The 17971-nt window shown below is 44.9% G+C and overlaps 1 protein-coding gene across 1 annotated transcript in view; it reads left to right on the forward strand.

Moving 5' to 3' along the window:
* SF3A3 (splicing factor 3a subunit 3) overlaps window positions 1–17971 on the forward strand; it is a 731641-nt gene that overhangs the window by 316314 nt on the left and 397356 nt on the right. The window contains exon 9 of the mRNA XM_044083506.1: window positions 4940–5008. Coding sequence (XP_043939441.1) covers window positions 4940–5008 — 69 coding nt within the window. The remainder of the gene's footprint in view (window positions 1–4939; window positions 5009–17971) is intronic.

Raw genomic sequence — 17971 nt, forward strand, 5'->3', positions numbered from 1 at the left:
TTCATCCAAAAGCTTGAAAAGTGGATGCTCTATCATTCAGTTGGAACAATCTTCACGTCTATGCCTTTCCTCCTCTGCCTCTCCTTCCCAAGGTGCTCTTGAAGGTCAGACAGGACAAGCCCTCCATGATTCTAATAGCTCCAAATTGGCCACGGCAGCATTGGTACCCTCTGCTGAGGAGTCTAGTACGGGAGCCCCCTTGGCCTTTGCCATCAATTCCACACCTTTTGTCCCAGGCAGGCAATCATTTCCTCAATATCAGGATACAGTCCCTGCATCTGACAGCCTGGCATATTCTGTACTAGCACCTGGAGGGTCGCAGCTTCCTCAGCAAGTTTTGAATGTCATTTTGGAGGCCAGAAGGCCTAGTACAAGGAAAGTTTATGCTGATAAATGGAGGAGATTTTTTATTTGGAGCAAAGCAAAGAGCTTTGATGTTTCAGGGCCTAATTTGAGTGTTTCTCTTCAGTATCTTACAGAATTATTAGACAAGGGTTTGTCTTTCTCCTCTGTAAAAGTTCATGCTGCAGCCATTTCTGCTCACTATGACTGTGACCCGCCATTATTCTCTCATCCTTTGTTTAAGCAATTTCTTAGAGGGGCAAAGAACATAAGACCCCCACGTAGAGCTCCTACTCCTTCCTGGGATCTCAATTTTGTGTTGGAAAAACTCACTTTACCTCCTTTTGAACCTGCAGCTACATCTGAGTTGAAGTTTTTGTCTTGGAAGACTGCTTTTTTGTTGGCCATTACGTCTGCTAGAAGGGTATCTGAATTACAGGCTCTAATGGCAGTTGAGCCCTTCCTGATTTTCCATAAGGATAGGGTATCCATGCGTACTAACCCTACTTTTATGCCTAAAGTGGTTTCAAATGTGGCCTTGAACCAATCTATTCATTTGCCTACATTTTATGCTGATCCCCAAAATAAAGGGGAGAAAATTTTGCACACTTTAGATATTCACAGGCTGTTGCGTTATTATTTGAGCAGAACTAAAGGGTTCAGACAGTCTCAACAGTTATTTGTTTCTTTTGCTTTGGGCTCTCAGGGGAAACCTGTTTCAAAACAAACTATTTCTAAGTGGATTGGCCATTGTATTGCTTTTTGTTATTCTCATCATGGTAAGGAGATTCCGGCTGGAATTAGACCTCATTCCACTAGGGCTACTGCCACTTCTACTGCTTTTTTAAGGGGTGTAGCTACTAAAGATATTTTGGAAGCAGCTACTTGGAGTTCAGTGCACACTTTTTCTAAGCATTACCATCTCCCTCTTTATTCCAAATCTAGGGCTGGGTTTGCCACTGCAGTTTTACAGGGCATGTTAGCAGCTCCCAATGCTTTATGATTTTGCCAACCTCCCTTTACCTTTGCTTTGGGATTCTACCCACAGGTTATGACTGCAGCAATGTGAGATGAAGAACATAGTACAGTTTTGTACCTACCATAAATGTAGATGTTCGAAGATCCACATTGCTGCAGTCCAATTTACCCTCCATCCTTCCCCTCTGTAGTTTGGAGTGGTTGTGTGATTTGGGTTGTAAATATTGTTTATACATGGGTTTTGGAGGTTTTCTGTTTTTTGGCTATGGCCTTTCTTTTTAGGGCCTTCTGACATCTGGGGCAAGAAAGACTGAGGATATGACGTCGGTCATGCGCTTTAATACACGGCGTACTCACGTCAGATCTGAGCGACCATGACCGACGCCAGCCTAACACTTTGGTATTCGGGCCGACCGAGGACAGCGGACTACCCACAGGTTATGACTGCAGCAATGTGGATCTTCGAACATCTACATTTATGGTAGGTACAAAACTGTACTTTGTTGTTCCTCCAGAGTATGGTCACAAGAGATGCCTCCTTTCTGGTGTGGAAGTGGGATATTTCAAAGGGAGGACAGTCTAGGGGACCTGGTCGATAACTGAGGCCAGTCTTCACATCAACCTCTTGGAGATGAAGGCGGTCCTCCTGGCCTTTCAGGACTTTCACCCCAAGGGTATGATCTTGGTTCAGATGACAGTATGTCTGTTGTCTGGTATCTGAACAGACAGGGTGAAACCCCATCTTACCCTCTTTATAGGGGTCCATGAGGGTCTGGCAATGGATGATTTTGTCTCAATGATTTCTAGTAGCAGCGCACATCCCGGGAAGTCAAACACTTGAGCAGACAGTCTGAGCAGGAGCATTCTTCTTCCTCAGGAAAGGTCCCTAAATCCTAGGATTGTTGCTCAGATTTTTCTGAGCTGGCCCAGTCTGTGTTGGAATCTGTTTGCCTCACCAAACCACATAAATGCAGCGGTTGTTATGCTTTAGTTCCCCCACAGGGACAGTCACTCAGGGATGCTGTTCTGTATGTTTGGCCCCTTGATCTCCTATCTGTGTATTTTCTAACTTTATTTATAATATAAAGTTCCCCCGAAGGCTGCCCATTGCAGAGTGACTGACATCCTTATTGCTCCTTTCTGACACCAGCTGATGTGGTTTTCCTTTCTTTGACCTCTCCAGAAGTACTCTGCCTGGGTTCTGGATCCCATTCAGGATCTGATTTTTCATCTGGCAGGCTTGGACCCACCCAGTCTTTATATGCTCAAGTTACCCAGATGGTTCCTCTAATTCCCTTGATGGCCAAGGATTCCAAGCTTTCAGATAAAATAGTCCACATTTTGTCCTTCTCTTGTTACCTGACTACTCACAGGGTCTCTGCCAGCAAGCGGACAGGTTTCACCCACTGGGCTTATGGGGTCTAGACCTCCTTTTTAGCACTGTTGGAGGCTAGCCTTGATTTTCTTGCTGACTTAATTAAGGATCTAGTTATTCTGCTGTTAAGGTGCAATTGGTAGCAATTTTAAAATTTCACATTGGTAGAGATGACACACCAGCAGCGGCTTTAAAGATTTCAAAGGCCTTTCTCAAGGGAATTTTTTTTTGCGCCCTCCTGTCCAGGATGCTGTTCCTCCTTGGGATCTATCCTTAATGCTTCAAGTGCTTGCTGGACATCTTTTTTGAACTGTCAGTAATGGTTTCCTGGAAACTGTTCTCTTGGAAAGATTCCATTTTTAATGGCTGTTACCTCAGTCAGACGGGTATTAGAACTGCATGCTGTATTCTTGACACTTCCCTACCTGGTCTTTCGTAAAGGCAGGTTGTCTCTCAGAACGGTTCTTGCTTTTTTGACTAAGATGGCAAAGGCGAACAATTTAAATCAGGCCATCCACTTACAGGTGTTCTTCCCTAAATTTTCTAATAATGGAGATTATTTGCTTCATTGTCTAAATGTTCATAAGCAACTGAAATTTTATCTGAATAAGACCAAGCCCTTCAAAAAGTCCAGCCAGTTTTGTCTCTTTCTCTAAAGCCGGGTTGGGAAAACCATTATCTAAGCCTACTCTAAGTGGCTATCTGTTTGCATTAATTGAAAGGGAAGGATTTGCCTTGCAAGCTAAAGGCTCATTCTGCTAGAGCCATGGGTACATCTGTGGCTTTCCTCTCAAGAGCAGTTATGGATAACATTTGTGCTGTTGCTGCTACTTGGGTGTGTTCTCATACCTTTTTGTTGCAGTACAAGTTGGATATTCAGTCGCGGTTTATAGCTTACTTTGGTTCCAGTCTGTTGTGGAGTGTTCTCTCCTAGGGCATAACATGGCTGGGGACTGTGTCCCACAAGTTGAACCCAGATGGAAAAAAACATCTGATATTGCAAGGTATGTAGTTACCATAATGATAGATCTGTGTTGCTTCTTTCCTTCTCATTCAACCTTCTTGCCCACCTTCCACTGTTATGTTCTCTTGATCCTTTGGTCATGCAGGCTGTTTCCTTCCTTTTTCTTTGGGGGTCCTTGGTGTATGGTTACTGGGTTCAGTAGTAGAAGTGTTTTTGGAGAGGGAAAAACTTGATCTGAGGTTAGTCTGTCAGTGTTTGGCATTATGGGTAGAGACGTCTGAGCTTGGGGAGCTGGTGTTTTGGAAATGGTCAGTCTCGAATCAGAGTTGGATCTGATAATCCACAGGTTGAACCGGGTGGAAAGGGAGGACACAGATCTATCATTATGATAAATACAGAAATTTCATTTTTACTTTAGAAGCTGAAGCCAGTGTGGAAAAGACTTGCTTGTTTGTAGAATACATTCTCATGGGTAAAATGTCTAAACATACATTCTTTATTTCATTGATCTGTGCACTCTGTGGCCTGTTCCATTAATGTGTGCGAGTATTTCGTAGCATCTTATTGCATTTTGTTCTGAGTGTGGTGAGTGCTTTCTAGACACTTAATGTAGCGATTCAGTGATATGGTGGCATTTGCTTTCATTTTTTACTTTGTTTTTGGACGTGGGTTGTTTTACTTTGCCAGTGGCCACATATTGATCTCAAGATGGGTGGCATACTAGGTCTTCTAACTAGCCATCTTTCCTTTTTCTCACCCTGCACACACACACAAGTGGAAGTGGGAAAAATTTATTTTCTTTGATCTGACTGGTCCTTGGTATAGGCCTTTATATAATTTTCTGTATAAAGCCATTGTTAAAAGAAAAATTACAGAGATTATTGTTAGAAGTGTTACTGGTGGATTTGTAGCGAATGAGAACTTTTAAAGTCAGCTAAATAAAATTAAAAATTATGTTAAAACACTAAATTTTAATTCCTAACAGAAAAGCATAAATCCCATTTCTTAGATGCATTTTAATTGCATGTGAATTAGGGAGTTGCCTTAGATAATTTAATTTTACTGTCTTTATTTTTTATTAAGTATTTTCAAGAGGGAAGACTTTTTCCACTAAACCAAAGATGCCTATATGAATCTCAGTAGCAGTGTTGCTTGTAGGACTTATTTCTTGTCTTTTTTTTTTAAGCTGCCATGTTTGAATTAATTTTTCCTTTAAAGCAGTTGACTTCGTTGTAATGTTTATGTGGAAGTGATTTGTTGATTTCCTTTCTCGTCTGCAGAAAGAAACAAGCAGTGCGTTGACCCATGCTGGAGCCCACTTGGATCTCTCTGCCTTTTCCTCCTGGGAGGTAAGCCGTCCCTTAAGTTCGGGGAAGTGTATTCATAGGGAAACGTTTTACATTTGTGAGTGTATGTATCCTACTCATGTTCATACGTAGATTGATAGTTAGGATTAACACTGAAACTTTTGCATCATTCCATTGGCTGTCAGCTTTTGCAGTGCATTATTTTATCATTGGTTCCTCCTTCCCATGTTTGTTTGGAAGACATGGCATTCTTGGTAAAATTGCCTTGGGTAGCTTGAGGTGATGAGCATTCTTTTCTAAACTTAATCCATTGGAACTTAGACTCAGAAGGCTTCAGTGTATGAGTGCTCCTGTGTCCTGTACTGCTTTAAATGAACATGTCTGTTGGTTTCTGAATGTTTGTGTTACATGATGTAATCTTAAAAATAAGTTTGTCATCCTTGATTTAGGTTAGGTCATTTTTCATAGGGGTAATAGTCAACATTTTCTTTTCTAATTTTCACAGCTTAACATGGTTCTTGAATTCTGAAGTCTCCTCCCTTGTGGGTGAGGGTGGGGTTGGAAGCCTCTTGCATGTCATTATGTCTTGCAGTCATGTTGAAGGTCACACATCGTCCCTTTCCCCCAGTTCTTTTATGCTGCACACAGATTTCACAATTCAAGGCCTAATTTGCATGTCATATTTGACAGCTAAAAATGTAGACCTTTATATTGTTCCTGCAGTCACTGGATCTCTGTCAGGACCTGAGCTACTAATTTCTTTATTTCTTTAGGAAAGCATACAGTGTGAGTAAATGCTGTAAGCACCACCATTTCAGTCCAGCCACCAAAAGCAGAAGGCACAAGAAACTGGATCCTTCATCATCTCAAGCAATATGTTGGACTTTGAAGTAGTGATTTGCATAGACTGGTAGGAGGTCTCCTACATTAACATGTTTTTTGCAGACGGCCAGTGTCTAAGTGAAGGGAGAAAGCATTATCAGGTCTCTTAAGTCTGTTTGTATGACATTTGTCATTTTTAGCATTGCGTAGTGTCCCTCTGCTATAGTAACTGAAGAAGAGAAAAGGAAGATAACCCTTGGACAACCAATTATGAGGATGAGTTCCTGTGTTGTAGCCATTGGCAACATCTGGTATAATACCCCAACTGGTGTGCTCAGGTAGAGCAAGACTAGGAGTCTTCCTTCAAAGCATTGGTAGTATAATTGTTGTTTGATAAAGTATGAGAATGTCTTCTCACTCCATGTCAAGGAATGATTGCCAGCAGGAGTTTAGGATAAGTGCAGGAATTATTGTGAACCTGGAATTTACTGATTGTTTAACAGCACTGTTTCAGTCATCACACTTGGGTTATCTGCCTGCAGGTAACCCTCAGTCGGCCCGAATACCAGAGACTTAGTATTTCTGCGTCGGTTGCTGTCGCTCCAGGACTGATGTCAGGTCATCAGGGGTATAAAAACAGGCATCCGACGTCATTACATCAGTCTTTCTTGCCGAGGAGCAGTTCGCACGAGTGCCGGTTGGCCGCTACCTGAGTTTTCGTTTCCAAACTGAATCATCCTGAAGTCTTCTAAAGCTAAGTACTCTGTTGGGGATCCTTTTTTCTTGCTCTAACCGATGTCAGAAAAAGTTAACAATTGTCTTGCCTGCGGAAAGCAAATACCACACCGAGAATTCCATTCTTACTGCATCACCTCTTTAGGCCCAGACCCCGACTTACCTCGCTGTTGGTTTTGTGCCTTGTTCAACGCCCGAACTATTCATTGTCGGGCCCTTATTGTCACTAAATACTTTTCTTTCTCGATCTCTGTATTCCGAAATGGCTTCGGTAAGCCATCCGACTACTGATCTTCTGAAAAAATGTAAGGATAAAGACAGGGACAGACCACACAGGTCCAAAACTGCCGACAACCCTTCCATTAAGCTAGTCACCAGTTCACCGGTACTCAGTGAGGCACTTTCGCAGCCCCTGATGCCCGCTTCAGTGGATTCGCAGGCCTCTACCAAGACCCATTCGGAGTCCGGTATGCTGCGAGACACTTCTTCGACTGCAGAACCTGCGGATGTCTCTACCTTGGATGGGTCCGGAGCCGCTGAGCAGGCACCGGCTTCTGGGGAAGTTCTCCGCACTACCGATATTCGACACAAACTTACGACTTCTTTCACATGTTCAATTCTGTCTAAAACTACCAAGTTTCTAAGGCCAAGTGTACAAGCTACACCTAAAAAAACAGACCCAAGCACTGCTTCCTTGCCGCAACATCAAATGCTTAAAATGGCAGAAGGCCTTATTATGCTGATTAGGGGAAGCCAGCCTTCCCCTGCTAAGAGGAAAAGAAACCTGTCCCCAGCAGCTTTAACAGACCACGAGTCTGACGACTCTGAGATATCTGATTATGAACACATGCCTTTATCTGCTTATGAGGATTCAGATGCAGAGGAATCCATTCCCTCTGCTTCTCCTCCATAGGGTTTTTCTTTTGGTGAAACTTACATACTTTAAGAGAGTATTTCCACTGGAAATGCCAAGACTATCCTTAGTCCAAAGAGAGACTCAAAGAATTTCTAGATTTACCACAACATAGGCCTTTAGCGATACCCCCAGTCCTGGATGGTTGTGGATAATGTCTGTGGAATCCAGTCTTAACTCCTGATACTTTACCGCCTGCTTCTAGGGAACCAGATGGGTACTACATAGTCCCTGTTTCTCACAAATTCCTTTTCAAAAATCCTACTGCTGACCCAGAGGTCATCTCCCAGGGGCCTAAATGTATCAAAGCAACTACAGCTAAGAATCCCACCCCTTCGGACAGGGATTCCAGAGCTTTAGACAGAAGAAAGTATACATCTCTGCAACTCTCACCATTAGAGCTTTGAATTGCCAGTTTTACATGCTGAAGTACCAACAACATATTATGGAACTTAAGCAAAAATTAGCTAAGTACCCCGTTGGGGATCCTTTTTTCTTGCTCTAACCGATGTCAGAAAAAGTTAACAATTCCATTCTTACTGCGTTACCTGTTTAGACCCAGACCACGATGTCCCCCACTGTCGCTTTTGTGCTTTGCTCAACGCCAGAACTGTAGTCGTCGGGCCCTTATTGTAACTAGATATTTTTGCTCTCAGTCCTCGAATTCCGATATGGCTTTGGTAAGCCATCCGACTACAGATTTTCCAAAAAAATGTAAGGATAAAGACAGAGACAGACTGCACAGGTCCAAAACTGCCGACGATGCTTCCGTTAAGGTAGTCGTTAGTCCTCCGGTCCTAAGTGAGGCTCTTTTGCAGCCCCTGAAGCCCGCTTCTGTGGATTCGCAGGCAGCTACTAAGATTTTTTCGGAGTCCGGTATGCCACAAGACTCTTCTTCGACTAAGGATCCTGCGGACGTCTCTACCTTGGATGGGCCCCAAGCCGCTGATCAGGCACTGGCTTCTGAGGAAGTACTTTGCACTACCGATACTCGACACAGACCACCGCCTTCTTTCGCATCTTCACTTCTTTCTAAAACTACCGAGTTTCTAAAGCCCAGAGTATGAACCACACCCAAAAAAACGACAACCCAAGCTCAGGCACCTGCTTCCTTGTCTCAGTCTCAAATGCATAAAATGGCAGAAGACCTTACTATGCATATTAGGGGAAGCCAGGCTACCCCTTCCAAAGAAAAGAGTGACTTGTCCCCAGTAGTTTTATCTGAACAGGAGTCTGATGACTCTGATGCATCTGAATATGAAGAGATGCAACCCCTCTCTGCTTATGAGGATTCTGATGCAGAGGAATCCATTCCTTCTGCCTCTTCACCTGAGGATTTTTCATTTGGGGAAGCCCTACATACTTTAAGGGAGCATTTCCAATGGGAATGTCAGGACTGCCCTCAGTCAAAAAAGAGACTCAGGGAATTCTTAGATCTGCCACAGCACAGACCTTTGGCTATTCCTCCTGGGATGTTGTGGATGATGTTTTTATGGAATCCAGTTTGACTCCTGACATTCTTCCTCCTGCTTCCAGGAAACCTGACAGGTATTAGAGTCCCTGACTCCCACAAATTTCTTTTCAAAAATCCTACTGCTGACCCCGAGGTCATTACTCAAGGACCTAAAGGAATCAAAGCAACTTCATCTAAGAATCCCACCAACTCAGGTAGGGATTCCTGAGCATTAGACAGATGGGGTAAAAAAAAGTATACACCTCTTCTATGCTTGCTATTAGAGCATTAAATTGCCAGTTCCACATGCTGAAATATCGGCAACATACCATGGAACTCCTCAAACAAAAAATATCTTCTTTTCCTGCTTGTGCAGAAAACAAAGAATTACAAGAGTTAATGCATTCTGTAAGTCAAGTAACTAAGCACACCTTACAATGTCGTTTTGATGCCCTAGAAGCATCTTGCAGGCAGCAGTCACTGGTTCTGTCCTTAGAAGGCATGCTTGGCTTAGGGAATAGACCTTGCCAGACCATGTCAAATCCAAATTATTGGATGCACCCCTGAACAAAAACAACTTATTTGGAACCAAAGGAGAAGAGGTCTTAAAAAAGATGGAAGAAAAAGCTAAATCTATTCAGACAGTTAAAGACTTCTTACAGGTCCAGCCACCGAGGTTAAGTAGGCATTCCCTCTCCAAGCACTGGTCCTTTTCTGCCCCCTCCAGGCCAGCTCAGCCCAGACCCAGGGGAAGCAGACCCCCCCCCCCCGACAACAGCCCCAGGGAATGCAGAGATCTAAGCAATGGAGATGTTCTTCGTGTTTCACTGTTGAAGTCATTAGATTTGGGTTGTCTGCTTGCAGGTTGCCCTCAGCCGGCCTGATTATCAAAGTCTTGGGTCCTGAGTCGGTTGCTGTCTCTTCTTCCATGACGTCAGGGCTATAAAGCATGCAGTCGATGCCATTACATAAGTCTTTCTTTGCTGTGCGGTGCCCGTAGCAGAAGCAGTTCGCAAGTGCCGGTCGGCCGACTCCTGAAATTTTTGTTTTCGAGTTTCAGAACTGAAGTCTTCAAAAAAGCTAAGTACCCCTTGGGGATCCTTTTAATTGCTCTAAACTGATGTCAGTAAAAGTTAACAATTGTATTACTTGTGAAAAGCAAATACCTCATAAAGATTTTCATTCGTACTGCATTCCTTGCTTAGGCCCAGACCATGATGTCCTTTGCTGTCAGTTTTGTGCCTTATTCAATCCTCGAACTATTCGTTGTCTGTTCAGTTTCGCATCAAACTATTTCTGTACTCTGTTTAATTATCCAGAAATGGCTTCGGTAAGCCACCTGACTACCGACATTCCAAAAAAAAGTAAAGACAGAGACAGACCGCATAGGTCCAAAGCTGTTGACGACGCTTCCGTTAAGCTAGTCGCCAGTTCATCGATACTCAGTGAGGCGCTTTTACAGCCCCTGATACCTGCTACTTCAAATTCGCAGGCCTCTACTGAGACCCATTCGGTGTCTGGTGTGCCGTGAGATGCTTCTTCGACTATGGAACCTGCGGATGTCTCTACCTTGGATGGGTCCGGCGGCGCTGTGCAGGCACCGGTTTCTGAGGGTGTATTCAGGCCTACTGACTTGCATATCAAACCAACGCCATCTTCTTCTTCAAGGCTTAAAACTCTATCCACACCTAGAAAACAGACGTCCAAACCGCATGGTCAGGCCCATATGCCTAAAAAACAAATAAGAATGGTTGAAGACCTTATTACTCTAATTAGGGAAAGTCAGCCTTCTCCCTCTAAGAGATCTAGAACTGATTTTCCTTCTGATTCTTCTGATCATGAGTCTGAAATTTCTGTTTATTCTGATGACCAGAATTTGCCCATATCTACCTATGAGGATTCTGATGCAGAGGACTCTATTCGCTGCAAGTACAGCCTCCCAGATTTAGTAGGCATTGGCCTTCTAAGAATTGGTCTTTTCCTGTCTCTTCCAGGCCTTCTCAGTCCAAACCAAGGAACAGCAGACCACCTAGGCTACAGTCTCAAGGTACTCACAGGCCTAAGCAGTGGGGGGGCTCCCACTTCCAAAGCTAGATGTAGTAAGACACCTCCCTATGGTCATCTGTCATGAGGACTTAACCTTAAACCTTCCAAGCCCTGCTCAACTGACTGCTCCTTTAGGGGGAAAGATCGCCCTGCATACAAAAAACTGGGAACTCATTACCCAAGGCAAATGGGTTTTAAATATAGTTCCCCAAGGATACAGATTCCACTTCCACACCTTACCAACCCCAAACGGTTGGCCAGACCTACCCTACCCCCCAAGTCAGTGGGCAGAGGCTCAACAGCAGGTTCTCTCTCTCTTCTAAGTATCAGGGCTATTCAACCTGTCCCAGCAGAGGAATGGGGACAAGGCTTTTACTCCAGACTTTTCCTGGTACCCAGAAAAGGCGACTTCTGGCATCCTATCCTGGACCTGTCTATTCAACCTGTCCCAGAGGAAGAATGGAGACAAGGTTTCTACTCAAGACTTTTTCTGGTACCCAGGAAAGAGGGTTCTTGTCGTCCTATCCTGAACCTGTCTGTCCTAAACACCTTTTTGGTAATCCCAAAATTCAAAATGCTAACTCATCAGCTGCTTCCCATGCTAGGCAAAAATGCTTGGTTGGCAACATTGGACTTAAAGGAAGCTTACCTGGACTTGAAGGAAGCTTACCTGCACATCCCAATAAGGGAATCTTGCAGAAAATACCTACGCTTTAGAGCAGGCTACATGCACTATCAGTTCTCTGCTTGCCCTTCGGCTTATCTACTGCGCCCAGGGTATTCACAAAGTGCCTAGCTCCAGTCATTGCATTCTGCAGGCAACGAACTATTCAAATATACCCATACCTGGACAATTGTCTTAATTCAGGCAGAAAGCCAGGACATACTATTAAATCATCTAGCATTTGTAAAGAAACTGCTAATTTCTCTGGGGTACACCATAAACAAAAAGACATCTCATCTAGTATCCTGTCAACAAATTGTATTCCTGGGAGCAAGCTTGAACACAACTACCCAGATGGCCTGCCTACCTCACGCCAGAGAAACAAGTTTATTTCACAGCCTACTTCAAACTACTGGTCACAGAGACCCAGCTATCTGCAAGGAAAATACTGCAAGCCCTGGTGTTCATGGCCTCTTGCATCCTACTAATTCCATATGCAAGACTGCATATGAGGAAACTACAATGGTATCTAAAAAGCCTATGGTGTCAACATTCTCAAGACCTGAAATCTAGGATTCCTATCATTTCTTGTATAAAGACAGAGTTCCTTTGGTGGGCATAGGCCTGCTACCACAACAAGGGACTGCCATTCACTCTACCCCCTGCCGCGCAAACTCGATAACGGACACAGACTATGCATCGGGGGCTCACTTGGCAGGGCATTGCATTCAGGGCAAATGGAACCAGAGTCAAATGCACCTGCATATCAATATCAATCAAAAAGAAATGTTAGCTGTACAGAATTCTCTGACAGACTTCAAATAACACATTCTTCCAGGACAATTATTGGTAAAGACAGACAACACCACTGTTATGTGGTACATAAACAAGCAAGGGGAAACCCACCCATACCCTCTCTGCAGACTAGCCATGGCTCTGTGAAACACAGCCTTGAGCTACCAAGTGCACCTACAAGCTTAATTCCTGCCAGGCAAGCTAAATTCACTGGCAGACCTAAGCAGAAATCTCATGGACCCACATGAATGATAACTGGAACCAAAGATATTCAACATTTTGAGAAACAAATGGGGGAGCCCATAGATAGACCTATTTGCCTCCCCTCAGAACTACCAATTGGACATATTTTGCACAAGGACTCCCACAGACAAGCTTGGAAAGTGGATGCCCTGTCCTTCACCTGGGAAAGCCTCTCAGTTTATGCCTTTCCCCCTCTGCCTCTCCTCTAGAAAGTTCTACTAAAGATCAAATAGGACAAACCAAGGACAATACTCATTGCACCAGACTGGCCATGCAACACTGGTACACTCTCTTGCACAGTATGTCACTGCTGGAACCATGGCACCTGCATCAGACATCTTCCCTGCTGTCCCAGCAGGAAGGCCAGATTCTGCACCCCCCAGCTTCAAACCCTGAACCTTGCAGCCTGGCTAATTACCTGAGCCCTCCAATACCATCCCTCATTCTGGAGACAAGGAGGCCTAGTACTAGAAAATCCTATGCTGAAAAGTGGAAAAGGTACTGTTCCTGGAGACAAACTCTGGGGATGGGCACAACAATGCCCAGCTTTCCGCATATTTTTCAGTACTTAACTGAGATGCTTCACAAGGGCCTTTCCTTCTTTTCTATTAAAATTCATGCCTCAGCCATTTCAGCACATTATAATACTAACCCACCCCTATTCTCTCTCCCCCTGCTGAAGCAGTTCCTTAGAGGGGACAAAAATTTAAGACCACCCAGGAGAGTCCCTAGTCCAGCCTGGGACCTTAACTTTGTATTGGAAAAGCTCACTCTACCTCCTTTTGAGCCAACTGCAATTGCAGAGTTGAAATTCCTTTCTTGGAAAACAGCCTTCCTTCTAGCCATCACTTCAGCAAGAAGAGTGTCTGAATTACAGGCCCTCATGGCAGTGGAGCCCTTCCATCATCTTCCATGTAGACAGGGTGTCCCTCAGGACCAATCCTTCCTTTATGCCCAAGGTGGTATCCAGTGTGGCCCCTAACCAGTCCATTCATTTGCCAACCTTCTTTTCTAATCCACAGAACAAAGGAGAACGGATACTGCACTCTTTGGACGTGCACAGACAACTTAGATTTTATTTGGACAGGACTAAGCCTCTCAGGAAAACTGAACAGCTGCTAGTTGCCTTTGCTGCAGGGGCAGAGGGGAAGGCCATTTCAAAGCAAACCCTTTCTAAGTGGATAGGCCATTGCATTCATTTCTGCTATAAGCACCGTGGAAAACCTACCCCACAAGGGATAAGATCACATTCCACCAGGGCTGTATCTACTTCAACAGCTTTCCTCAGAGGTGTTCCTACCAGGGACATCCTAGAAGCTGCTTCCTGGAGTTCTGTTCATACCTTCACCAAGCATTACCACTTGCCTATTTTTTCTAAATCCAGAGCTGGTTTTGCCACTGCAGTCTTGCAGGGCCTAATAGCTGGTCCTAATGCTTTCTAATTGCCTCCTCCCTTCCTTAACTTGGGAATCTACCCAAATGTAATGACTGCAACAGTGAAACATGAAGAACATAGTACAGTTGTGTACACTTACCATAAATGTAGATGTTCGAGTGTATTCACTGTTGCAATCCTGGTTATCCTCCCTCCAGCCCCCTGACTTCTGTTGGCTATACCTCTATTCTTGTTTACTGTATTTAAGCTTTCTGGTGTATTTGCTTTTTGTTGAAGGTTGTAACCCTGTATACAATTGCTTCCCATTATGGGGGCACCTGACATCTGGGGCAAGAAAAACTGATGTAATGGCGTTGGCTGCATGCTTTATACCCCTGACTACCTGAGGTTGTGGAAGAAGAGACAGCAACCAACGCAGGACCCAAGGCTTTCATAATCAGGCCGACTGAGGGCAACCTGCAAACAAATAACCCAAATGTAATGACTGCAACAGTGAATACACTCGAACATCTACATTTATGGTAAGTGTACACAACTGTACTTTCCTCCTCTTCAAAAACAGGGAGGGAAAAGCCACCTCCTTATGGTAAGAACTCACAATGACTTTACACTTCCACCCCCTTCCTCTGCCCACTTGCTTGTGCCCCTAGGAGGAAAACTCTCCTTTCATGCAAGCAACTGGGCCACATTACCAACGACCAATGGGTCCTCAACATAGTGCCCCAGAGATACAAATTTTATTTCCACACTCCGCCAACCCCAGAAGGGTTCCCAGATCTTCCTCCAAACCAGTGGGCAGAGGCCAAAAAGCAAGTCCTTTCTCTGCTCTCCATGAGGGCAATACAGCATGTTCCTGCAGAACAGATAGGCCAAAGTTTCTACTCCAGACTCTTCCTGGTACCAGAAAAGAGGGCACATGCCGCCCCATCCTAGACCTATCTATTCTAAACACCTTTCTGGTGATACCAAAATTCAAAATGCTCACCCTGCAGCAGCTTTTACCAATGCTTTCCAAGGATGCTTAATTATCCACCCTAGCCCTAAAAGAGGCCTACCTACACATCCCAATCAGGGAGTCATGCAGGGAATACCTACATTTCAGGACAGGACCTATGCATTTTCAGTTTTCTGCACTTTCTTTTGGCTTATCCACTGCTCCCAGAGTTTTCACAAAATGTCTGGCTCCTGGCATTGCTTTTTGCAGACAAAGAAATATTCAAATTTACCCATACTTAGATGACTGCCTGATTCAGGCAGACAGTCAGGAAAAGCTGCTACAGCACCTGGCTTTTGTAAAGTACCTACTGACCTCCTTGGGGTATACTATCAATGAAAAGAAATCAAAACTAGTCCCCACACAAAAAATTGTATTCCTGGGAGCAAGCCTGGACACAGCATCTCAGATGGCATTCATTACACCAGAAAAACAAGCCTACCGGACAGGCTACTTTTCTCAACTAGCCACCAGAACCCAGTTATCTGCAAGGAAAATCCTGCAAGCTCTGCATTCTACTCATTCCGTATGCCAGACTGCATATGAAGAAACTACAGTGGTACCTAAAAAGCCTTTGGTGTCAACACTGTCAAGACCTGGAAACTCTCATACTAATGATACCTTGTCTAAGGAAAGATTTTCTTTGGTGGGCAGCAGCATACACCCACAACAAGGGACTTCCTTTTTCACAACCCTACGCCGCCCAGACCCTCACCACAGACGCATCAGACTACGCCTGGTGTGCACACCTGGACGGCAGGTGCATTCAGGGCCATTGGAACCCAAGTCAAATACATCTGCACATCAGCCAAAAAGAGATGCTAGCTGTTCAGCACGCCCTGACAGCTTTCAGAACCCTACTCTTCCCGGGGCCTCTACTGATCAAAACAGATAAGACCACAGTAATGTGGTATATCAACAAGCAGGGAGGGACTCACTCTTATCCTCTCTGCAGGCTCGCCATATCCCTTTGGCACACGGCCTCAGCCATGCAACTACACCTGCTAGCACAATTCCTGCCAGGCTTCCTAAACTCTCTGGCAGACAACTTAAGCAGAAACCTGCTAAACCCACATGAGTGGCAGCTAGACCACAGAATCTTCACCCTTGTAACCCAGAAATGGTGCACCCTGAAGGTGGACCTCTTTGCCTCCCACTCCAATCATCAGCTCAGCAAATTCTGCACCAGGGAATCTCACAGCAAGGCCTGGAAAGTGGATGCTCTATCCTTCCTGTAGGTGAACCTCTCTGTCTACACATTTCCCCCTCTACCACTCATTTCAAAGGTACTGCTAAAAATAAGGGAGGAAAAAATGAGGGCAATCCTGATTGCCCCAGACTGGCCATGCCAGCACTGGTACCCATTGCTGCACAGCCTGTCACCATGTCACTTACCTCAGATCCCAGCACTCCTGACCCAGAGGAGTGGAGAATTCATGCATTCCCAATTGCAGACCCTCAACCTGGGAGCCTGGCTTATTCCCTGACCCCTCTCCTCAAGCTGCCAGCCTAAGCAAACAAGTCCTAGATGTTGTACGTGAGGCCAGATGCTCCAGCACTAGAAAATCCTATGCTGACAAGGGGAAAAGGTTTTGCACTTGGATCCAGGCTAAGGGAGCCGGAACGGCACAGCCCTCCCTACCTCTCATCCTGGATTACCTTGCAGACCTACTACACAGGGGTCTATCCTTCTCTTCTATTAAAATTCATGCCTCTGCCATCTCTGCTCATTACAGCACAGAGCCACCTCTCTTCTCACACCCTCTCATCAAACAATTCCTAAGAGGGGCTAACAACTTAAGGCCACCCAGAGGAACTCCTACCCCAGCTTGGGACCTTAACATTGTGTTGGAAAAGCTCACCGTACGCTCCTTTGAACCTGCAGCTTCAGCAGAGTTAAAATTCCTCTCCTGGAAGACCGCCTTGCTTCTGGCCATCACTTCAGCTAGAAGAGTATCAGGGCTACAAGCACTCATGGCTGTAGAGCCCTTCATCATTTTCCATGCTGACAGGGTCTCCCTCAGGACTAACCCATCCTTCATGCCTAAAGTGGTGTCCAGTGTGACTCTCAACCAATCCATTGGTTTGCCCTTTTTCCCTAACCCACAAAACAAGAGGGAAAGGGTTCTGCATCTCTAGATGTGCACAGACAGCTCCGATTCTGTCTGGACAGGACTAAATCTTTTAGAAAAACTGATCAATTGCTTGTCAGCTTTGCAGCAGTGGCAGAGGGCAAGGCTATATCCAAACAAACAATCTCCAACCAGGGCAACCTCCACCTCTGCAGCTTTTCTTAGAGGGTCCCCACCAAGGACAACATGGAGGTTGCAACATGGACATATGTTCATACCTTCACCAAGCATTACCACCTGCCTATCTTCTCCAAATCCAGGGCAGGCTTTGCCACTGCAGTCTTGCAGGGCATCCTAGCCAGCCCCCAGTCTACTTGACTGCCTCCACCCGTTTCTTCAGCTTTGGGAATCAACACGAAGAACATAGTACAGTTGTGTACACTTACAATAATTGTAGATGTTCAAGTGTATTCACTGTTGCAGTCCTGGTTTCCCCCCTCCATCCCCCTTGTCTCTCTCTCTCTCTCTTCCTCTCTCCTTACAGGGAATTTTTGGTATTTGCTTTCTACTGGAGGTCTTCTTCCACCATAACCTAGCTCCCTATTTGGGGGCTCCTGACAGGGCAAGAAAAACTGATGTAATGGTGTTGGCTGCCTGATTTTATACCACTGACGACTTGACATCAGTCCTGGAGTGACAGCAACTGGCGCAGAAATACTAAGCCTCTGGTATTTGGGCCGACTGAGGGCTACCCTTGGCAGGATAACCCAAATGTGATGACTGCAACAGTGAATATACTCGAACATCTACATTTATGGTAAGTGTACACAACTGTACTTTTCATGTCATCCAGAAAGGGGAAATGCCAGTGT

This window comes from Protopterus annectens, chromosome 1.part1 (assembly GCF_019279795.1).
Source record: "Protopterus annectens isolate FY-2018-M chromosome 1.part1, PAN1.0, whole genome shotgun sequence".
Taxonomy (NCBI): Eukaryota; Metazoa; Chordata; order Ceratodontiformes; family Protopteridae; genus Protopterus; species Protopterus annectens.